Source organism: Pseudorasbora parva, chromosome 15, assembly GCF_024679245.1.
Source record: "Pseudorasbora parva isolate DD20220531a chromosome 15, ASM2467924v1, whole genome shotgun sequence".
Lineage (NCBI taxonomy): Eukaryota > Metazoa > Chordata > Actinopteri > Cypriniformes > Gobionidae > Pseudorasbora > Pseudorasbora parva.
Genome location: NC_090186.1, coordinates 36,131,497 through 36,156,553, shown reverse-complemented (window position 1 = coordinate 36,156,553; position 25,057 = coordinate 36,131,497). Strand labels below are relative to the sequence as shown.

General features: G+C 37.6%; 1 protein-coding gene across 6 annotated transcripts; it reads right to left on the bottom strand.

The window, feature by feature from the left end:
- Window positions 1-732: 732 nt before the first annotated feature.
- On the bottom strand, window positions 733-24,000 carry reps1 (RALBP1 associated Eps domain containing 1). 6 transcript variants are annotated; one of them, XM_067417944.1, is made up of 21 exons: window positions 23,685-23,998; window positions 23,370-23,601; window positions 21,706-21,829; window positions 17,441-17,625; window positions 16,848-17,004; window positions 15,130-15,251; window positions 14,635-14,800; window positions 14,478-14,541; window positions 13,851-14,005; window positions 12,713-12,834; window positions 10,247-10,327; window positions 9,747-9,834; window positions 7,411-7,509; window positions 7,254-7,326; window positions 7,045-7,175; window positions 6,875-6,942; window positions 6,608-6,781; window positions 3,323-3,412; window positions 3,095-3,243; window positions 2,863-2,968; window positions 733-2,766 (listed from the first exon to the last, which is right to left on the bottom strand). In XM_067417944.1, the coding sequence occupies exons 2-21, from the start codon at window positions 23,520-23,522 to the stop codon at window positions 2,698-2,700; spliced, it is 2,376 nt and encodes a 791-aa protein (XP_067274045.1). In that variant the 5' UTR covers window positions 23,523-23,601; window positions 23,685-23,998; the 3' UTR covers window positions 733-2,697. The 6 variants fall into 6 exon arrangements, with proteins under 6 accessions (XP_067274045.1, XP_067274047.1, XP_067274046.1 ...); XM_067417946.1 differs by having other exon boundaries at window positions 6,875-6,939; window positions 23,370-24,000; XM_067417945.1 differs by having other exon boundaries at window positions 10,247-10,324; window positions 23,370-23,999.
- Between the last annotated feature and the right edge of the window lie 1,057 nt (window positions 24,001-25,057).

Sequence of the window (25,057 nt, the reverse complement as noted above, 5' to 3'; positions counted from 1 at the left end):
CTAAGCTTTGCTCCACCCAAAAAAGAAGAAAAAAAAAACTGGGTTTCCGAGCAACAGGAACAGTAGCATTTGATTGATCAATGATTCAATGACTCGTTCACAGGCCGCATTCGAAATCACATACTTTCCTTCTATATAGTAGGTGAAAAACAGTGTGACAAAAGAAGTATGTCTGAAATCACAGTAAAAAGTACCTGGACAACCATTCCTTCCAGCATACAGTGTGCATACAGTGGACATTTTACCATCCTATGAGGCCATGGGAGGGAATTTATGAATGGAGGTGACACGACGCAACTGATGCTGGTAGGTCACATCATAAGGACAATGTGATACATGCAGAACATCCAGATTACATTCATATACACACACTCATACTATATAGAATCATTCAAAATAAGTACCTGCTCAAAAAAGAGATTATGTGATTTCGTTTGGAGCTACAGTCACCCGTTTCATTCTTAAATGACCTAGGGGTTTTGAACGAATCGACGGAGCAAATTAATTAATGGCCCACTCATGAAGACAGTCAATTGCTAAGTTCCTGAAATCATCAGTGTTTTACAATGAATGATCTGATGACACGTGATGCAACCTGAGTCCTAAATAATAATCCTCACCACTGAAGCACAGCTTTTCGGTCTTTTTTGTAGAAAAAAAAGTGCACAACACAGTGAAATGCCCCAGTGACATTGGACTACTTGAAAACAGTGTGAGTGCTTGACAAAAAAGGAAATTATTAAAATATTGTGCCATTTTTATTTTGTGTAAAAATCACACAGCTGCTAGTTCATTCTGCAGAGACACATCCATGCAGTTAAACATTTATGATCCCACAGCCATTATATAAGCAATTAAATAGAATATTTGCTGTTAGTCAGCAATTAATGCAAATTTACATATGAGATCAAAAGGTGTGTATCATACAATATACAACATACCCCTGATACAGTAAATCAGCCTGAACAGCAGGGAGAAAAGGCTCACCTTGATTTAACATGGGGGGGATACATTACTGTGAAAACCTGCACACCAGGAAGTAAGGCTTTAAGGATGAGTAAAAGAAAAGACGAACATCAGTCAAAACGAATTAATGAATGAGAGACATGGCGCAAGTCTATGTAACAACACAAACGTCACACTAGTTCAGACGTTACAGATACAAATCAAGTGGTTCATCGTTAAGAGCCGTTTTATACAAAATGAGATCTTGAACGACATGCAAAAACAGTGACAGGGGAAAAAAAGACAAATGAAAGCCGAAGGGGAGAAAGTGCAGTCATTGTTTCAGGTCTCACAATTACGTACTAATGATGTCACAGAGTTTATGATGCAGATGATGTACCGTATGAGGTACAGCCAACATTTGCGACTGAGAGAGGAACATCTGCCATCCCGGGGCGAAAGACTGTACAAGGTCAGACGTTACACCACAACAGAGTGTGTAAAGAAAAGGAAATAAATGTCTTTGAAGCCATTCATTTGTAACTGTTGTCCTCAAACTCTCTCTCATGCACTTGAAACAAACACGCACAATGTGCAGTCCACTGGTATGGCAAGAAAGAAATATTAAAGGGTCAGTTCATCCATAAATAATTCTGTCATTTGCTTAAAATCATTCAAACCCACACAGGTTTCTTTAATCCGTCAATCAAAAAAGCATCATTAAAGCATCAGCATATTTCACTTGTGGATTATATTTCAAATTTATTGAAGCCATAAAATAGAATTTGTTTTAGGAACAGACTAAAAAGCAAGTTATTCGCAATTCACTTTGCGGTTTTGTCTGATTCATTTGATTTTGTTTAAATCTTTTTAATGATTTAGTCGAGACAAAATTAATGAATTGTTCACAAATTTGGCTGATCCAATTCATTAGTTCAGCTCAATGATTTAGTCACTCCAGTTAACTGGAGCAGAAAATAAGCTTCTGTTCCTTGCAAAAAGAAATCATATAACTACAAAACATTTGAAATACAGCACACAAGTAACTTGCATCACTTTTTGGGTGTTTCTTTTTTATTTGTTGAGCTAGACAGCCCAAGATCTTCTGGAAAAAGACCAGCCAGGACATTCTTCATTAAAAAAGCCATACAGGGTTGTAATGACACATATTTATGGATGAACTGTCCCTTTAATAAGTGCCTGTCAGAATCAGTTTACCGAAGCATACATCTGAAATAATATGAGCTCCCAAAAAATCAGTTCTCCCATCTTTAAGACCAGTGCATGGCCTCACATGATTGTCTGAGCACACACGGGTGCCCTAACATGGAAGAACATGACAAGCTGCCTCGAGACTCTGGAGAACAGGAGGGGAAGAGGCTCCTTCATGTTAACCAGAATTACAGCCTCTTGCCGGCCATGACGTCAGGCTCTTGCCTCACACACTAAACATATTCTGCAATGTCTGGGGGTATTACATATACAACCACTCAGACTTTCTGTTTCATCAAAGTGCCATAACGGATAATAATTCTGGACCCCATTCCTCTGAATGGCTGTGTGAGACAGAACAATCTGGAGGAAGCAGCGATTTTGTCTTTTCCCACACAGTCAGCAGAGAAGTGGAGGCGGGGGAAATGGACATCCTGCCAGAGGATCCAATAGACCACTAAAAAAAAAAAAAAAAAAAAAAAAAAGGGGGTAATCACTCTTTCATACACACATTCAAACTCAAGCACACGCACACTCCGGTTACAAATGCGAAAAAGGTCTAAGCTGTTCCAGTTGCACTTCAAGAGATATTCTTTCTTCTAGCAGGTCCTAAGAAGACAAAAATTGGGAAAGACAAAACGTCACACTTTTGAACAGCTTGTCTTATAAAACTGATGGTCACATTCAACAGATGCCTCACAATACCTTCAACTGTTGCTGTAATTCACTGTTGAGTCTGGCTAAAACTGTATTTGTTTCTTTGTTTCTTCTAATGGAAGCCTGGATGGCCTTTTTATCCTTACCGATAGACCTGTTTTCAAACAGACCGTGCAGAGGAAGCACACATTAGGATGCAAGGGAAACATTGTACCCAGAATTTGGGTACAAAAATTTTGCAAAAATTAATACAAAATTAAAATAAAATATTCAGTTTTACCGTGGAATTGAGGGCTGGGTTGCAAGAACAGTGGCTATGACATTAGACTTTTGCGGAAGGTCCTCCACATCTGGTCTGAGCTCATCTTCTGACTTCAGTCTTCGACGGACAGGTTTGGGAGGTGGGGCCAATGGAGTGGATACTTTGGCCTATGGATAACATAAATTGAGGTATTATAATGCTGAAGTAATATGCAATATAAAGACAGGTTGGTAGAGACTGGCTTACAGAGTTGACAGTGGTTGCATTTCGTTCTTCTGCCTGAACATCGTTCTTTGCTGTTCTCATCGTCCCGGCAGCTTCTGCAGATCTTTCTGCCTGTATTTACACGAATACATGATCATATACTAAGGTTCAAAATTCAATTGAAACAAATGGTGTTTTTTTTTACTTTCTATTCCTCAAAAAAACCTGAAAAAGATATAATTTTCCACAAAAAGAAAAGACAAGATAGAATAACATATATTAGAAAACACAACTGTTTTCAAAATTGACAATAATAAGAAATGTTTCACCAGCAGCATATTAGAATGATTTCTGAAGGATCATTTGACACTGAAGACTCAGCTTTGCCATCACAGGAATTAATTATATTTTAAAGGTCCCATGGCATGATATTTTAAGTTTTTCAATATTAATATGAGTCCCCCTAGCCTGAATATTGTCCATACGTGGCTAGAAATTTCGATCGGTGTAAACAGAGTTCTGGCCGTCTTTCTCTGTCTTTGAGAAAATGAGAGCCCAGACGAGCCGATCTTGAATTCTCCTGTTATGACATAATAACAGGAAAGGTTTCCTCCCCTTCCTCTGCTTTGCCCACCCAGAGAATTAGTACAGAATGGATTCAGTTTATCAGCACAGACTTTACCATATGGATTCGACAGCACCGACACAAACAGTGAGTAACAGTGTTCATTAATGCCTGATCTCTGGGATCAGTGATTTCTGATGTGTAGCTAATGTAGACTTTCTTTCTACCGCTGGCCGTCTTGATGCATCAGCGAATCAAGCCAGTGACTAAGAATACACTTAATTTCTGTCCTGTTTTCTGAGCATGAAACAAATCTGTTATTTAAATGATTAAACTACAGAGAGCAATCAAAGAACACTCTTTATAATTTTATCTGGATCTGTCAATCACATGTATATCTGCAGTGCACACTTGTCCAAACTGCCGTTATAATGAATGACCCTGTTATGCTCAACAGAAGCTCTTTATGTATTCATGTCGATGTCTATCCTGGGAAAACACAGACAACTTCCGGCAAATTTAGATTTCCTCTACAAGTAGTCTGGCAAAGACCCCATTCAAACCCATTTCCAATCCATCGAAATCGCGGCACCAATCAGAAACATTGGGGCGGGCTTTACACGATGACGACAGCGTAATAACGGTCAACTTGAAGGGTGAAGCAGGACGCCGCTGTGGAATATCACTTGTTCAAATCAGCTATCGCGTCTGTTTTAAGCGGTTTAAACTTTTCTTAAAAAATAAAAAAAATAAATAAAAAAAAAAGAGCAAAGAACACCCCAGATGTGGATTATACCGGCTCCTTTGATGAGGAGGATGGGGAGTGTGATCGATCATGTGCTAACACCACACAGCAGTTCTGGATCTGGCCTTTCTGTGCTTATTTCCTCACACTAGATCTGGTAATCATGTAAAAATTGTAAACAAATAACTGGCGTAACTATGCTCAAGTCTGAAAATGTTCCAACATATCTGAAATGATAGCCTAGAAATCTAGACGCACCCTAGCGGCAGCAAATTTAATTTGCCCGCAAGTGTCGTCTAGGAACTCTCAATACACGTCTGAGCTGTATTCCTCAGAATCTGGACGGCCCAATCACATCGTGTATAGAGTCAGCGGGCCGGGCCATAATGACGACAGCCGAGTTGCGTTTGCGTGCTTCTAGTAAACACAGAAACTGGCGAACGGTGGCGGTCTTTCGAATCAGCTTTGACCGCGATCCTGGAAGACTTGGAGTTAAGCTTTTCTCTGAGAAAAGAACAAAGAGCGGCACTGAAGTCATTCTTAAAAAGGGAAGATGTGTTCGGAGTTTAGCCGATTGGATACGGCGAATGTTTAATCTATCAACAAGCTCTGTTTCACCTTCGTTGCTCTGGTTGGTGTAGCGCTATCCTATCGCGTGCAGAGGGAGTTTGAAAGACAACCGTTTATCCCCCCCTCGGATTGATCCCTGTCTATGGTGAGTTTCCAGACCAAACATCTTGATGTGGGTCTGGCTTGTCAGGCTACTGAAATGACTGAATTTGAATAAAGTTTGTGAGACACAATTTTCCAAAGACTCCTCAATATAATTTTATTTTCAAAATATTGCAAATCGCATTCTAATCGCAATACAAATGCCTTACAACGGTGGAAATGCAATCAGAGCTTGATGTTTTCTGTTCGACCGTCAATCCGAGATGTTTCAGTCGGTCTGAAATGCTATTAGGTTTTCCACATTTTGCAAAAATGTTGATTGAGTGGCGTTCAGCTTCACCAGCTGAAGCTATTATCATATTTCTTTTACACCAACGGCAAAAGTCATGGGAAGCCATTGCAACATCTTCCTCAAAATCACAAACAGAATTGAGCTGTCTCAGATGTTTCTCTGTCGCTCTCATAGGTCGCTCTGCATACGTCCTAATCCGTTGGTGATGCCCCTTTGGAAATGATTTGTCAATGAAGCTTTGCCTGGCCATAACTCAGTTACTACTGAGAATGGTCAGGTTTTAACCAGGCTAGTCAATCCCGTGTTTGCTGTTAGTTGTTGTGAAAGCATTTAGTGAGAAGTTCACTCGTGTTCATACAGAGCTCTCAAATACAAACAAAATAAACTTGCGCTCTCAACAACTTGGTACAATAACACTTTCTCAGCAATCTTTTCCCAGCTCCGTCTCTATCTCTCTCGACTGGCAGTGAGTTCTACTGCTGCTGCTTGCGCCTCACTAAACCACACCCCCTCCACCACATCATCTCATTTCAAATGCAAAGATGTCAGCCAATCCCAACAGTGGGTGTTTTCAATGAAGTCTCACAGCAGACACACCCCTTGAAACAGAGCATTCAAGCCAGAGGGGTAATATCAGTATAGAAAAATACCTTTCATTTCTAAATTATGACATTTTTGATGTAAAAACCATACTAACAATATAAGTACACCTCAGGAAACATTATAAAATATTTTTTTTTTAAATCCATGCCACGGGACCTTCTAAAAATATATTCCAAAAAAGTTATATTTAGCAATATTACTGTTTTAACTGTATTTGTGATCAAATTAATGCAGCCTTAGTGAGAATAAGAGAATAAATAATAAAAAAAACAATCCTACAGACCTCAAGCTTTTGAAAGGTTGTGTATATGTTTCTTTACAAGAAATGTAACATCTAGTTGTTTAATACATGTTCATGTTTTTTGCAAACAATTTATTTCTGCATACTTTTACACAGAAATAGTTATCTTTATAATTATCTTTACATTAACATAATGGTTCCATTTGTACCTGTCCACTATCAGAGAGTTTCTCTCCATCATCGGCCGGCTGGTCCGCGGCAAAAACCTGGAACTGGCTGAAGTCAGCAAAGTTGGGCTGCTCTGGCATCTGCTGGGGTGATGTGCTGGTATGTGCTGGAAGACCATCTCCCTCTACCGAACGGTGACCATGTGGAACTGATGTCTGGGATTGGAGAATTGTTTTAAGAAAGCGTAATAGATATATAATTGTCTAAAAGCAGTTTTTACAGCATCGCTAACCACTGGGTTGTTGTACCTGTGTGGGCAGTGGTCTGGGAGGCACTGCGGGGGGAAAGGCCACTACACCTGGCTGCTGCGAACCTGCTGGAGAAGTAATTATAAAAGACAACTTCAGCTTTTACTAACGGTGCACCAAAAAAACAGGAAGCTATGAGTTACTTTGTAACAGTTTGTGTGCATGCATACCTGCAGGGACAGCAGCAAAGTTTCTGTTCATGTCTAGAGAGGAGGACCGTGAGTGAGTGGTCTGGGGGCGGGGAGGAGGTGGGGGCGGAGCCACAACCTTCAGTCCTTCCGGAGAGGTGCCAGAGTGAGACCTGTAATGGTATGAGCTGTTAGTACTTTTTTTCCTGGCAATGAAACTGAATTTGGTTCAACAGCAAAAAGAAAAATACCTTTGTCTGTTCACACCACTGGAAATGGGCTCTTGATCAGATGTAAATGAATCTGAGCTGCTATAGCCATCTCCTGTAAGATGTAAGGGTAATGGCTTTAAATATATTACAGGAAAAGATCTGTGAGCCAATTACTTGCTTGAATAGATGTACTTACCAACAGTGGTACCAGGAAACTTAATAGTTGCTGCTAGTTTGGTTTCGTCAGAAAGTTCTGGTGGTTTCGCCATTATAGGACTAGTTGGATGTGTGTGATCTGTAAAAATAAGAATAAATAATTCAATTTGTTTAAAAACTAAATTATTATTATTTTTTAAAGCAATTAACTTTATTCAGGAAGGATAGAAAAGTGATGTATAGACTTGGTATTGCGGTCAGGACTTTTCACAACACTATTGTACAGAAACAAACAGACAGCTGCAGCTACTTACTTGCAGTGCAATTTGTAAATTTAAAAAAAAAGAAGAAAAACCCTGCTGACAACACTGGTGGTTTTATTTATGAAAAGTTAAACTTTTATTCATAACTTGAATAAAAAAAATGTTTCATAAAGTCCTGTTTCGCTTTCAATTTTTCTTTTTGCCTTTAATCACCTATAGAAAAATTTAATTATGTATTCCTTTAATTACATAGAACATTTCTAGTGCTGTTTTTTAAACATATAAATCAAGCAATTGTAGACTGTTTTATTTTTAAATCAGGAAGTAAAAACGAGTTAAAAAAAAAAAAAAAAAAAAAGAAAAATCTCCCAATGCTATTTAATGGAACTGCCAACACTGGAAACTCTGAAAGCATGACTTTTCACAGAAGAGCTGCAGAGATCATATACAAATGGTATTTTTGTCTGTTTAACATTTATTAGACTCCAGGTCGAAATAAAAGGACAGCAACTTAATGTTATTTTTAAAATGAGCGAAATCGCTGCTTATTCTGAATTTTTACAGAACAAAATGAATAGCCTAAAAACAATTAACGTGCCATCTTAACCTACACTGCCAAAAGCAAATATTAAACATGCTTAAATAAAATCCATTGTGAGGATGACTATGGAGGACCAAATTAGTCAAAAGGAAATAATTAAATAAATAATGAATTCAATGAAACAACAATTAAATGTACCAGTTTATTCTGAAATAATGTATTAATTAAATAATTAATTTAATTAAATATGAGTTAAATAATTAAATAGTGTTTCCATTTATTTTGTAAAATTACATTAAATTGCTTAATATATTTTACAATTACCTCTTCCACACACACTATTACTATGTTTAAAAATCTATTTTGTAATTATTTAATGTGCTTTTTCAAAAAGACGTTTTTCATAATATGCTGCATTTACGAATGATGCCTATTTGACAAATCATGCATTTCCAAAGCACCATTTTCCCAAAGATTTTTTTTGTTTTTTCAGTGGGCGGTGCTTGGCGCTGAGTGGATAATCCTTTTAGATTGATAACTTTTTTTTCTGTTTGGGTCTGGAAAGGGGGAATAGGGGAATTGATTGGAAATTAATATGGCGGTAGGAATTGATCAAGATAAAAACACAGCCTTAAACACAGCCACAGTTCTCATAGTTTTCAGGTTTTTTTAAAATTCAAAATACATTTTCAGTCACAAATAAGAAATGAGAAACACCCTTGGTGTTCTGTGATGTCATCACACCACACAAAGATCGATCTGTCATGTCTGTCGAATCTTCAACTTCAAACCAATCAGCGCCAAGCACCGCCCACTGCCTGTTGATTGGCATTTGTGAAATGTCCTCTATTATTATTAAAAAAATCTTTGGGGAAATAATGCTTTGGAAATGCATGATTCTTCAAATAGGTGTTATTCATAAACACAGCACATTATTACGACTTTTTACGTTTATTACGCCTTTTTGAAAAAGCACATTAAACAATGAAAAAAAATTGATTTTTAAACATAATAGTGTGTGGGGTAATTGTGAAATATATTAAACAATTTCTTGTAATTTTACAAAATAAATAGATACTTTTATTTATTAAATTATTTAATATTAAATTAAATTAATTATTTAATGAATTATTTCAGAATAAACTGGTACATTTAATTGTTGTTTCATTGAATTCATTATTTACTTATTTCATTTTGAGTAATTTGGTCCTCCATAGATGACTGGAAACAGCTGGTTCTTAAATTCTAAGACTAGAGTCTTTAAACATCACACACAACATGACTTTAAACACTGACTGTAAACACATAATGAATGCAACTGGAACAAACTCAGTCCTTTTGAGCATGATCAGTCGCTATGGATGGTTGCCAGAGCGTTGCCATGCGTTTGCTTGTTCAGGTAAAAAAAAAAATCTAAGCCTCTGGGATATGGAAAATATGGCTTTTAGTTCTTTCTATAATGCAGGCCAATGAGATTTTTAGTCCGCTAGGTGAAAATTCATTCTAAACCTCTAACTCAAAGAATAAGCAATAGCACTAGTGAAATGTATACAAGCACATTAATGGACGCACCACTTCCAGTTCTCTTGAGCTCCATCTCTTGCATGTGGATCTTGCTGGGTGTCATACGAATGGGCACAGGGTGGACTATTGCTGTATCCTAAAAAGAAATAAGCACATCTGCTGCTGTCGTAAAACTACAATTGTGTTCCACTGAACTTAATGAAGTTTTATCATCCCAGTTGTAAAAGAGAACAACGAAAAGTTAAGAACCTGGCACTGAGTAACTAAACAATCATTGATTCACATCAAAAGACTTCAAGAACAACACCCTCAAAGAACAGCCAGCCAAAGTAATCACTTGGATTACATGATACAGTATGAAAGAAAGAGCATGAAAGAATTATCTGTAAGCTCAGCAAGCAAAAGAAAAACAAACAAAAACGAATCATTTGATGATGGCACAGTGGCTGTGAATTTATACTGAGGACATGCGCTCTCAGAGAGAATTTACAGAGTACTGGGTTAATGAATATCATTAATCATGAAAGAGCACTGAGTGATTGACTTACAGGGTCAGCTGGTGCAATGTTAGAATCAAATTGGGTCAGAGTTTGTGAGCTTGAGGAGCGTTCGCTAAAAGTCTCCCACTGCTGGAGAGACAGAGCAGAGACATGTCAGAAAGGTGGAGCCACTCAACTCCTCACACAAGCAAACAGAGACCATAATACAACAACAGTGTGTGCCCTCTCCACCCTCTGACTGTTAGGAGAAACCCGTGACTTGTCCTTCAATGTACGGTGGCATACTCTCATGTCGACAGAGGAACAATTGTTTTCTTAATGGCCTTATAGGCTGGTAGGAATAATGTATTGTATTACATATTTCCTTATTACAATTATTAGAAAAAGAAAGCCGTCATCAAAAGACACCACCCAATAATTATATCCAGAAGATCAAAACATTACTGACCCGTTTAGAGGTGAAGTGTGTAATTTCTACATCACTTGCATTGTCAAATGGAATTTGAAAACAAATTAGTATTCAAACAGGCTTTCTGAACACTCCTCCCGTCTAGTACTGGTCAGCCAAACAGACCAGTCAGGATGCTCAAAAAAAATCAAAGCCCCACAGAGCCACAGTACTACACTTTCTTTTAGAAATCAACCTATAAATGTCTTCCAGTTACTTAGCACCTATTAAGCTGGGATAGGAGAAAGAATGTAACATTCCAACAAAATTACACACTTCACCTTACTTCTTTTTTTTTTTTACCAGTTCATTAAAAGGATAGTTCACCCAAATATGTATAATTTACTTACCCTCAAGTTGTTAAAAAGCTGGGAAAAAATACTATGGAAGTTAATGGGGTTCATCAACTGTTTGATTACTGACATTCTTCAAAAAATAAATTCATACAGGTGTGGAACAACTTGAGGGTGAGTAAATGATGACAATTTATTTTTGGGTGAATTATCCCTTTAAATGTCCCCAGTTCTATTATGCAATAATTAACAGTTATTCTATTACTATTACAGTTATTCTAATACTTCTTATATTTATGAATGTTTATGTATATATTTACATTTATTATATATTGTTCATATTTAATATATATAGCATTACATTTTCCTGATAATTTACTCATCCCCATGTCATCCAAGATGAAAATAAATTGAGATTTTTGAGGAAAACATTCCAGGATTTTTCTCCTTCAATGGGGTACAACGGTTTGAAGGTCCAAATTCCAGTTTGAATGCATCCTCAAAGGGCTTGACATTGACCCCAGATGAGGAATAAGGGTCTTTATATATATATATATATATATATATATATATATATATATATAGCGTTTTATTGCACATTTTTCACCCGTACAGTGTGAGCATACAAGTCGCGCTCGACAGTCGGACCACACAGTGAGAGCATATCGTGAGCTTTGGCTTTGCATCGCATGCGATCTACTCGTACAGTGTGAGCAGATAACCTTGCTGAAATCGCATAGAAATCACACAGTGTATGCCCAGCTTTACAGGTCTTTGGGGGTCAGAATTATAGCTGATAGACAGGTGTTCAAATACTTATATTTGCAGCTGTATAATACAAATAAATAGTAAAAAATCATATATTGTGATTTCTGGATTTTTTTTTTTTTTAGATTATGTCTCTCACAGTGGACATGTACCTACGATGACAATTTCAGACCCATCCATGATTTCCAAGTGGGAGAACTTGCAAAATAGCAGGGCGTTTAAATACTTATTTTCTCACTGTATATAAATAAATAAATGATATACTTTTTAACCAAAATGTTTGTCTTGCGTATTATGTAATCATGTTGAAAATGCAGAAGAACCACATTATGGTGAAAAACTCCCATTTTCTCCTCTAACTTCAAAATTGTCCAACATTGTTTTACCTTTTTTTGTGAAGGCCGTTTGACATCATGTCACGGTTACTTTTTTAACACTTGATCGGTACATTTTTGGTTAAAACGTATATAATCTTTTAGAAAGTTACTAGATAAGACCCTTAATTCCTTGGCTGGGATCATTTTGAGCCTTTTGAAGATGCATTGAAACTGGAATTTGGACCTTCAACCCATTGTAGTCCATTGAAGTCAACTATATGGTGAAAAATCCTGGAATGTTATCCTCAAAACTCCTAATTTATTTTCGACTGAAGAAAGAAAGACATCTTGGATAACGCAGGGGTGAGTAAATAGTCAGGAAATTTAAATTCTGAAGTGAACTACTCCTTTAATCTTAGACTAAACAAATTTATTTTAAAAATGTGACTTCAGGTCAGCAGTTCTGACTAAAAGGCTGACATTCACAAGATAGCAATGAAGCATTAACTGTCACATCAATTCTAAAAGAGAGTGTTACATTATGTGATGAGATGAAAGCGTGCTTCACTAGCACCTCTTTCTTTCAAGCAGAAGTGTATTAGTTTTATTTTCCCATAAAGAAAAATGCAGATAGAATACAAATATCAGTGACAGAGGTAGGGTACATTGAGTACTCCACAGTCCAAACCTCATTGCTCTGGTTGAGCTCAGGCCAGTTCTGGTTCAGGGAAGGCATGGAAGGAGACTTATTTGGAGTGACCTCCACAGGGGAAGCAGAGAAGCCAACCTCAGTAGCAGGTTCTGTAACTCCTGAAACATACAGACAAAGAAAAAATAATTTATGCAGACACCTGAAAGTCATTCAGCATTATTATACTAATTTGCATCTAAAACAGAATGAATGTCATAAAACTTCACAAGGACTCTCAGGGTCCCAAGGGTATATTCAATGTTTCATTTTAATATGCAAAACTGCTCCTAAGATACAGGGTCACTTTCTGTGAAGATGTTACTAGAAATAGAAGCAAGTTTGTTCTCTGTCCAGAGTGAAATTAAAATGCCAGGAAGTGACGAAATCACAAATAATCGCAAATTTATGGGTTTAATATCGGGATTTTGGAACAATTACACTAGTCTCTTTAAGACAATTAAACGATTTGTGAAATGTTTTTGAAAGAAGTCTCTTATGCCCACTAAAGCTGCATTTATTTATTTACAGGGAAAAAAATAATATAGTAAAAAATTATGAACTGTTTCTATTTCTATATATTTTAAAATGGATTTTATTCCTGTGATAGCAATTAACTTCAATTCACATTTTCAGCAGCCATTACTCATTACTTAGTGTCACATGATATCCCGATCTAATATGCTGATTTAGTGTTCTGTAATATTTCTTAATATTGTCAAACTTGTAAAAAGTTGTGCGGTTTAATGTTTTTATGGAAACCGGGTCGTTTTTTAAGAAAACGTTCAAAAGAACAGCATTTGTCTGAAATTTAATTTTTTTAAGTCTTTACTGTCACTTTTAATCAATTTAACATGTCTCTGCTTTAAAAAACAAAAACAAATCCACACCCAAAGGTTTTGAACAGTAGTGTATGTCTGAATAGAGAACTGAATAGAGGCACAAAAACTTATTGTAATTACGCCACAGAATAATTTCTTCATACCTCTGTGCATCTGGAAATAGCACTTTCGACATATCATATTCAGAAGAGGGTTAAAATAACACCCTGTATGCAGATCAGTGAAATATTATGAAATAGTAGGGCTCCATATTGCCCAATTTGAAGCTGTGGTTAGCGTGAGGCTTTTCTGCTTACCTGCTGAGTCATCCAAGTCAATAAGCTTTGGCATTAGGCTCTCAGGGAGCTTTTCGGGAAGGTCATAACCATTTTTCCTAGCGACTACGAGATGAAATGCAGCACAAAACTCATCCAGGGTCAGAGCACCATCTTTATCAAAATCTGAAAGCTCCCTGCAAGGTAAAGAAGTTCAGTCAACAAAAATAAGATGATTATTTTAAGGTAGAAAGAAGCAGATGACAGGGATAACTTTCTTCCTTTTTCAAAGAGAGGACATTAATTGAAAGCAAATGTCAAGGCTTATCAACATATGCAGTTTTGGAGTAGGCTACCTCCTATTGTTCCAAACCTGTATGAGTTTCTTTCTTCTGTTGAACACAAAATTAGATATTTTAAAGTATGTTGGTAACCAGACAGTTGACAGTAGCCATTAACTTCCATCATATTTTTTCCTAATATGGAAGTCAATGGTTACTGTCAACTGGTTGATTACCAACATTCTTCAAAATATCTTATTTTATGTTCAACAGAAGAAAGAAACTCAGACAGGTTTGGAACAACATGAGGGTAAGTGATTTTTGGGTGAACTATACCTTTAAAACAATCTACACCAAGGTCATTGTCCTTTATTGTAATGCTACTTACCAAATGTGAGACAGTTCTAGAATAGGCAGTTTGGACTTCGTAAAGAATTCCTTCGCGGCAGAGCCTGAATAACAGAGGATGGATGCATTTTTAGGTTGGTAAGTTGAATAGAGAAAACAGCACAGGCAGTTACTGTTCAAAATTAGGTCTTACTAACCAGGGATTAAACCAGTGAGATCAGCCTGAATGGTCTTAAACTGGTTTATGTAATACTGTCTTTGCTCATCTGTGATTTTCCAAGGGTCATCATAACCACTGGTCTGTCTTTGGATTTCATTTGTGGTCATTGAAGATGTCACAGTCCGTACTGTTGTGCTCTCCGGCTGGAGTAGAAAAAGAGGGAGGGTAATTAGATTTCCTATATATGTGCACTACAGTTGAAAGTTTGGGGTTTGTAAGATTTTTTAAAAACAGTTTAAACACCACAACTGCTCAGATACCTCCTTTTTAAACTCCTTGTATGACTTGTAATCCGCTGGACATGCATCCATTTGGGCTTTGGCAAATATTTAATATAGTCTACTTTTGTGCTGCTGTGCACACAAAATTAAACATCTGTTCTGTCACAGAAGCCTTGGTTACAGCAGGCTAGTGGTGACAGACTTCATTGTATACATAACAAATGTATACATGGAGGCCCGCACTCTATTACCTGAGCTGAGGGGGGATGCATTGGAAGTGTGCTAGAGGGGGGTGTGTCTGTAAAGCTGACCCAACTTTCTTGGACAGGAGGGGGTGAATGGGCGGACCACATCCCGTCACCTGTTACAGGTCCTTAGACAAGACACAGACAAAGAGAAAAGAAAGATAAAGAATTAACAGTTTTAAAAAAAGACAGCCCTGAATCATAAAAAAAAAAAAACATAGATCAGTTTTTTGTAAGAATTTAGTATATGGTGGGTGACCTTTAATATCAAATAGGCACCAGCATAACTAACTAATCTTTAAATTAGATTTGCCTAGGACTTGCTCAAGTACAGAGAAATAAGAGTAACACTTTATAATAACTATTATTAATAAATAATAACCACATCAATATGAAATAATATATATTTTTTAAAAATCTATAATATAATATAGTATAATATAACTACATTGCCAAAAGTTTTGAGCCTGCCATTGCATGCAAATGAATGTTAATGACATTCCATTCTTAATTCGTAGGGTTTAATATGGAGTTGGCCCACCCTGCAGCTATAACAGCTTCAGCTCTTCTGGGAAGGCTTTCCACATGGTTTAAGAGTGCGTTTATGGGATTTTTTTTTTTTTACCATTCTTCTAGAAGCACATTTGTGAGGTCAGGCACTGATGTTGGACACGAAGGCCTGGCTCACAGTCTCCTTTCTAATTTATCACAAAGGTGTTCTAGCGGGTTGAGGTCAAGACTCTATGCAGGCCAGTCAAGTTCCTCCACACCAAACTCGCTCATCCATGTCTTTATGGACCTTGTTTTGTGCACTGGTGCACAGTCATGTTGGAACAGGGAGTGGTCATCCCAAAATTTCCCCACCATGTTGGGAGCATGAAATTGTCCACAATGTCTTGGAATGCTGAAGCATTAAGAGTTCCTTTCACTGGAACTAAAGGGCTTCAAGCCCAAACCCTGAAAAACACCCCACACCATAATCCTCCTTCCACCAAAGTTTACACTTGACACAATGCAGTTAGTTAAGTACCGTTCTCCTGGCAACTGCCAAACCCAGACTCGTTCACTGGATTGCCAGCCAGAGAAGCATGATTTTTCATTACAGAGAACACGTCTCCATTGCTCTCCAGAGTCCAGTGGCGGCATGATTTACCCTACATCTGGCACTTTGCATTGCAGTTTGTAATGTAAAGCTTGAATGCAGATTCTCGGCCATGGAAACCCATTCCATGAAGCTCTCTATGCTCTGTTCTTGAGCTTATCTGAAGGTCACACAAAGTTTGGAGGTCTGTAGCTATAAAATCTGCAGAAATTTGGCGACATCTATGCACAAAGCATGCTGAGGTGCACAGTGATTTTACGTGGCCTACCACTTCGTGGCTGTTGTTCCCAATTGCTTCCACTTTGTTATAATACCACTAACAGTTGACCGTGGAATATTTTGTAGTGAGAAACTTATTGCACAGACGGCCACTTATCAAGGTACCACATTTGAATTCACTGAGCTCCTGAGAGCGACCAATTCTTTCACAAATGTTTGTAGAAGCGTCTGCATGCGTGCTTGATTTTATACACCTGTGGACATGGAAGTGATTGGAACACCTGAATTCAATGATTTGGAGGGGTGTCCCAAAACTTTTGACAATATAGAGTTTCTTTATGTTAGCAAGGAAGGTTATTCTGTTTCCTAAATAATAAAATGATGTCATTATTAAACAGAATACCTGGCTGTGCTTCTCTAAAAGGTGGCCAAACAACTCCTGGCACCGAGGGCTGTCTGTCCACGTTTCCACCACTGGCCTGGCGTTTGTGCTTCCTCCAGGCATGGGGCGAAGTGGGAGGGGATTGGTGCGGCGACACTACAGGAGATGTGGTGTCCGGCTGGAGCCAGAGATAAACCAAATTAATTAGTTATTAATTCTTTCAGCTAAACAGATGGCCTCAGAACAGCAGCTACATGGTGGAGCTAAAAAGTGGTTGTTCAACAGATCTGAGACAGGATATAGAGTACACTTAATATAGAAACTTCATGAAGCAACCTGGAGTTACTATTACTTATACTGATATTAAAATAAAATAAATAACTATTTTAAAAAATGTAAAGCCCCATTTCTGAATAAATATACATTTCAGTTTACAAATAATTATTCAAGTAAAGAACAGCAATATGTTAAATCTTTTTTGTCAATATTGTTTGATTAATATTAACATGATAAGACAATGACAGATGTAGCTGACTACATTCACCCTAAAACTTTTTTCTTCTTCTTCATATTTTGACACATATTCAATGATAGTGGGATATAAGCTGTAGTACCTGAGGATCAACAGTGGGAACACATGGCTGAATCATCTCGTGCGCTGACACTTTTTTGGCTTGCACTCTGCCAGGTGGTCTAGGGAAGTAGTGCCCCTGATTCTCTGCATCTGCGAACATGACTGCGTGCCTCGTCTCCTGCTCGTTCTTGCCCATCACAAAGCGAGGGAGGGGCAGATCCCTGACTGCAAACACAACTCTACATAAGACTTCTACACATAGAGGCAGATTTAGTATTCAACTACTGTAAGCACTACTAAACTGATATTATTTTCTTATTTTTCGAGATCAAAATTTTCATTATTAACTTTAAAATCTACGGAACAGAAATCAATAGAAAGCAAGTTCATCCCAAGCATATCTAAACTCCAGGGCACTGTCAGCAATTTCCTGTTGACTGTGACTGTGTTCTTGCAGTATCTTTAAGGCTACGAGTCGGGTCTTATTTCCTGCTTATTTATGCCACTGTCAATTTCTCATTCTTTTACAAAGCCTTGTCCAACTCCCCAAAATTCATGTAGATTGTTTGCACAGGGCTTCCTGTTTGGGACTGATCTATATATAAAAGAGGTGCTTAAAGGGCTGATGAATTGAGAAATCAACTTTCCCTTGAGCTTTTGATATATAAAAGGTCATGGTAATATAAGAATATCCTGTAAGTTTCAGAGCTGAAAATGTCCTTTTTAGTCAAAGAAAAGCTTTTATAGACACGAGGCCCAGAAAACGATCATGGGCTTCATTCTTACGTCATCGTGCGACGAAACAGACCTCTAAAGAACGTGTAATTCAGTAGCCCCGCCCACCGACTCATGGAGCTGTTCGGTCGATCACTAGCCAGCAGCAATAACAATGTGAAAGAAGATAGCAAGATATTGTGGAACAACAGTCGCTGCATAAGCTTCCTTCGGATCCTAATATTAGGAATGTGTGAAACTTAATTTATTTTTAATGAAGTTCCAGCTCAAGTGGGGAAGACCGTACGTGTGCTCGCAATCGCTTCATTTCACTGTGGAATCGTTTGTAAACAAGCCTCAAGTGCTGAATTTGCAGACACAATGTAGTGCCTTCTATATTGGATCCGACAGTACTGGTGCAACAAACTTATGCGAGTAAAACATCTTTTTTATATGTAATAATAGTAGTCCGGGGGCTGTGTGTTTTTCAGACGGGCTACCAAAATGCGCGCGGTTCGCGCTTATATTGACCAATCGTGTAGGCCATGTAATACCGAAATAATACTCCAAACAATCACGGATGGATGAGAAATAAATCATTGTGTTTGCTTGATAAAGACGTTTACGAGCCCTGTGGTCAATAGAATCACTGAAGTTGCCACTTTCAAAATAATCTCTCCCTCATGTGAACTGACAGGGGCATAGATATGACAGCGGGGCTGAGGCTCATTAAATATGCAAATCTTCTCCAATCCTAGCTGTGGGCGTTTACTTCCAAGTCTCCAGTGCGGCACGTCCATCAAAACCCAGCGTTCAGAAGACAGCCTCAAAACCAGTGTAGAAAATAGCCTATTACTTATTAGTTATGATGTTTTTGAATGTAAAAACCACACAAACATCATTAGTTGATCTCAGACAACAGTATAAAAAAAATTAAAAAATCCAGTTTATGACACCTTTAAAGGCACAAACAGCTCACAGAAATATGAATGCAACAGAAAGGAAGAATTTTTTTCTCTCTCGTCTAATTCTTGTTATGTAATGGGGCTGCAACTATTACTATGGATTAATTTGCAAAAAGAGTGTTGGATGCAACAACTTCAGATTAATATAGTAGTTAGATTTGGTGCAGACCAGTGCTGCCCCCTAATAGAAAAGTAAATGTTAGACAATGAGAAGAGGCTTTGTGGAATAAGATTATATTTGGGTTAGTCGGAGAGAAAAAAATCCACTGGAAGTGGAAAAGTCTCCCATGATGAACCGATCATTATCGGCCTTGTGGCCAAACCTTTACTGGGTAACCCCAGCCTTATCTGCTGCAATTGGATTTCGCAACTCAGTCTGGAAACCTGTACATTCATTTCTACTGGAGCGCTATTGGCATAGGCAGTTGGTCACTGTGTTAATCCAGGTCTTGTGGTCTGATTGGTTAAAGATCCAATTGCCTAGAGAGTTATTCGAATAATGCCAATGTTTAATCTTAAATTGAGCTTGGTCTAGTTCTGGTAATAGCCAGACAAGGCAATTACGGTATGCCAGGCAGAATATCAATTCTCAAATATCAAGCTCAGATATATGGCTTATTATTTGAAATTGAAACATGTAGAAACTTCACATTAAATTAGATAAATGTGTGCTATTATTAGGTAAATAACTAAGTGTTTGTGAGGAGAGTGGAAGGCAAAGTATGGAAGTATAGCGCACTTTACTTCACAACATAGTGCCGGATCTGGAGATGCACCGATTGATCGGCCAGGGATCTGAATTGGCCGATTTTCTGCATGATCGGCGGTCAGCTGATCAGTCACACGTGTCACCGATTTTGAGCCGATCCCTCTACATGCGGCTGTGAGTGCGAGCGCGAAGTTGACGTCACAGCCACGCTCGCGCTCACAGCTGCATGCAAGCGTCGTTGGCATGGAAGTTTTTTTACTGTGAGCGAAGAAGACACTAATTATGCCATTTGTGAAACTTGACAAACCTAATTAGACACTTAACTCCATCACCATGTGGAACAAGAAGGTAAGTTAGTAAAGGTAAACTGCTAAAGCTAGCCAGAGCTCAGAGCCAGCCACAGGTCAGCATCTCCTATCTTTCCTTGGTATAAGCAACGAAAAGACCAAAGCATAAATGCATTTACGAAAAAAATTATGGAATTCATGGCGCTGGATGACCAGCCGAACGCATAAACCGTCACTTCAGGAGAATTTACCGTTTCATTTGAGAAAACTGTCGTCATATGAACACAGACACTCCAAGGTCTTCACGGCAACCCGTCAAAATAAAAGTTTGCTTTACTTTTTTTTTTTTAATTAACAGAATATATTAGGATAGATAACCTTAGCTACATCTCTATGTAATAATAATATGTCACTAGCCTACTAATAATAATAATTATGCCTAGATGGTTGATTATTACAATGTTTACTTTAATACAGCATACAGCCTTTAAATGTTTATGTACTATTTACTTATAAGGATTATCATCATAAATAATAAACAAAATTAAAAAAATTAAATGGTTAAATAAAAAATATATTAAAAAAAACATTTAGCTTTGGTACAGAGTACCATAAAAATGTTATGGTATTGGTACCGACTACTAACATTTTGGTACCAGGACATCCCTAGCTGGCAAAATGTATTACCCAATTACTGAACTATTATTTGGAGTATTGTACACTTCAGTTTTGTTCATTAATAGGATCATTTGACTTTTGTAAGACAAGGAAAAAAGAGAAAAAAGGTCCATTTATAATATTTTGTTTCATAAAGCAACTGATTAAACTTTCCTGGCACAGAACACGTATATTTTTAGAGTTGTTTAAGTGAGAGAAGATCCTATTGTAATGTTTAATTTATATTTAAATAATTTATTTTATAATAAAAATAAAATTTTGTTGGTATATGCTGTCAATTATAGTTCTTAGAAAGAAAATCGGAATCTGCAAAATCAGTATCGACCGATCTCACTAACAAAAAAATCGGAAATCGGAATTGGCCAAGAAAATTGTAATCGGTGCATCTCTAGCCGGATCACTTGCATTTTTTCAGCTTAAAATACCGTGTCATTTTTGGACATACAGATAAGAGTAATACATTATTCTAAACTGTAAAGGGTATACTTATATTTGTGTACACTTAAAATAACATCAAAACATTGAAAATAAAGAAAACAAACAGGATGACAACGCATCACATAAATAAACCGAAACTCAGCGTATAGCATCACAATTCTCCTTTGAATTGATTTTTTTTAAGTGTTTGCAAGGAATTGGAAGCAAGCAGAGCCAATAAGGCTGTTTCTAAAGCACGCGGTGCCATCTGCTGTTAAAAACTAAGCTCAGAACCGAGTCGAGAGAGAATTGCGATGCATTCGGAAAATCTCAGAATCATTCCAGAATCATTTCTCAAAACGCAATGCGAATAGAACCTGCACTACTATATGTTACTGCGGAAAATGACGAGTCAGCATCGTCAACTTCATCTTCGCAGCCGACATGGACTAAGAAAACGCTAGTTTATTAATAAACAAATAAAATAAATTTCTAAAGCAAGAATAGCTATAAAAGAAGGTTTGTTGCTGCTCACCACTATTCAGGCTCTCCACACGCAGGGGCATTCCAGACTGGGCCAGTGCAATGAGCTTCAGTGCAATGTAGAACTGACTCCGACCGAAATGACCGAGACGTGTGGCCCCACAAAGTTCAGTAATCTAAGAAAATGGAAACAAAACTGTCAATCGGATAAACTGACCTTAACATCTACAAAACAAAGGTGAACAAACAATACCATGGTTAGAGGTGCATATAAATGAATGAAGTAATGCACATATACAATAAAGCAAAGCACTAAAAATAACTACTTTAATATTTTAATGATTACAGTTACCCCAGTCTTCAGTGTCACATGATCCTTCAATTAATTTGGAGCTCAAGAAAAAATTATTAGGTCACATTTTTAGTTTAGGGTCCAATTCTCATTATTGACTATCACTTTTGCCTCAAACTCCTAATTAGTAGGTATTGGGCAGGATTACGGTATGTATGGTCATGCAGAATAATGCATGTGCTTTCTAAATACTAATAAACAGCCAATATCCTAGTAATATGCATGCTAATAATCTTACTAACCCCAAACTTTTGAATGGCAGTATGTAATTAAATACATTTAATATGGTGTTACACAGATGTTATATAGGCCAGGCATAAAATGCAACACTTAATTTTACACAGTGTGTAAGGGTCTCTGCTCTCGCTCTTTCTCTCCACCAAGCTTCACTAAATTAGAGAACAGGGTGACCAATCATCAATATAACAACATTATTCATAATTCAACTCACTTAAAAAGAAAACAAACACATTTAATATATACATAACTGTGCCTATTTGACTGATTATCAGTTTTCAATCTTAAATACGAATTATTGATGTAACATTAGAAATCCCATTTGTAGAACAACTACATGAAAATGTTATTCTCTCACACAAGGAAAACTTTAATGAAATGCCCTTCTGTCAATTAATAGGATTACAGATCAGCAAATCAGAGACACATCCCTTCAAGAAACATTGGCCACAGACCTAGAAGCAACTATTAGACTAAAGACCACAAGTTTTTGAAATGTCCATGGCCTTCCAACACAAGAGTGTTAATCAGCACGAGATGATGAAACAGAAACATCTCTGACACTTCAAGAACCATTAACATGTACGGGGTGTTCTAAAATAAGCCTGACAGTATGAAATTGTTTATAGCATATTATCAACAAGTTATGGACCAGTTGTAATACAGTTAATAAGTTTATGTGATGAACTAAATCCCTAAATAAAGGATCACACATTATCCATAACACCAAACCTTCTTGTTTGCTTTTAATACATTTAAAGAAGAGAAAAACACATTTCAAGAGTCATCAACCTAATGGATTCCTGTCATAAGCAGAAAAATACTGTTTATGCTTAGATTTAAGAGGAAGCAGGCACAGCTTATAAGTCTACAGACTTTCACAACAGGAAACAAAGTTTAACACTACTGATGCATCACCTTTTTATGTGTGCAACTCGTCAACAATGAGATTGATTCATCAAACCGGTCTAAATATTCCTGACATCGCCCATATGACCCCATTAGAGTCCTTGACATGTCTGAGACGATGAACTCAAGTCATCAATTCGATTTACTAACGTGTATAAGCATGACAACACATATCTGCTGACTAATACACACACATCTGAATTACATGCATACTCTACCTGAAGGACCACTTCGTTTGAGAGCTGGGCCGCCCGGAAGAGGTCCAGAACTTTGCCATTGGAAGCCACTTTCTTGGTGTTATCGACATCGCAGGAGAGGAAGAGTTCAGAGTAATATTTCTGCTCGACATCGCTCAGTGTTAAACTCTCCATCGTGGCATCAAACCCGCAGCTGGTGGCTTCACCTTATCAGGCCAGCGTCTTGACTTTCGGATTATGAGCAGGACAAAAACTAGCAAAACACAAGTAAGATCCTTTTATGAAATGGACGGACTCGAAAGAAGATGCTTTGGTGTGCTTGTTGTTTTTATGTACCGTTAGTCGCTGTCTTTGCTCTTGTCTTTTGGCCCTCGCAAAGTCAACCAAACTAATAGAGCCTGGGACGTTAGAATTCAGCGGTAACAACGTCGAGACTGGGTTCCGCCGGTGCGCTGGCTCTTTAAGATCTGTATATGGCCGTCGGTGGAGTGGTGGAGCTCGTGTAGCCGCTGAGTGATGTTAGGAATAAAGTTTCGGGCTCTTCGGGCTGCTTCCCTCTGCAGACAGCGCCGCCATTCCTGGACCCCGTGACGTCATGGCCCAGGCGCGGAGGACCCGGATGGAATGTGGCGTCACAGACGTGCCGTCAGCTATCGTATTTCAAAATTCTGCTGCTTCATGGCAAAAAGCAAAATCGGCTAATATAAACCATGTTTTAAATATTTTTATAACAGTTTTGTTTATTGCTTCATTGTTTATTTCTTAAATATATTATAATAAAGTAATGATATCCTACGAAATCGTAATGGCAAGTGATTTATCATTGTTATTTACGTTTTAAACAATATCTTAAATGCCAACAAAATGTACTATTATATGAAAAACAGTATTAAAATCTATAGGGGTGTATACATACATTACAATATATTAGATTTTTTTTGTGTTGCAGATTTTAGATGTGTCACACCACAGTTATTTAAAATCATTTTGCTTAGGCTACAGATAAAGATATATTTTAAAGATGCATTTATTTATTTATTTATTTATGCATTGTATGTGTGCGTTTATATATATATATATATATATATATATATATATATATATATATATATATATATATATATATATATATATAATAAATTATATGTGTGTGTAAGATAAATCGATAAATTTAGAGAATTTATGAACTGCTCTGTCAGCCGACACCTGTTGCACAGGTGGTAGGGCATATGAGAAAAGGGGGTGGTAAAAACAAACTGGGAGGGGTTATGTAATGGTGTGAGAAGATCAAGGGAGGGGTTAGTGTTGTAATAGGAGGGGATAATGATACATGAGCTGTGTCCCAAAGTGAAGGGTGCGCACTTCGAAGGCCATGCACTTCGAAGGCCAGACTAGGCCACGCCTTCAAAGTGCACGAAGTGCACGAAGGGCGAACCGAGGGACAGGGTTGCCAGGTCTGAATAATAAAACCCCTCAAACTGTTATTCAAAAGTATCGGAATCACAGCCAGAATGGACCAAAATATCCCAAAATGCGGGGCGCGGGCAGTAGAAATATTGCTTAAGTAAAGACAACTTAACCTGTGGACTATAGGCTACAAACACCCCAAAGCAACAGTAGCCTAAATGCAACCCCATTCCAGACTTGGCAACAATGAACCAAGCGTCCTTAATGGACTAGCAGGTTCTGACAACTGACAGCGGACGTTC

Bases quoted from the DNA above. Each gene is read 5' to 3' on its own strand.
- reps1 (XM_067417944.1), bottom strand. From the start codon at position 23,522: ATGGAGAGTTTAACACTGAGCGATGTCGAGCAGAAATATTACTCTGAA. The intron at 14,006-14,477 runs GTAAGTAGCATT...TTTACCTTGCAG, and splicing joins CTAGAACTGTCTCACATTTG to GGAGCTTTCAGATTTTGATA. The intron at 7,327-7,410 runs GTAAGTACATCT...TACATCTTACAG, and splicing joins GTTTCCTGGTACCACTGTTG to GAGATGGCTATAGCAGCTCA.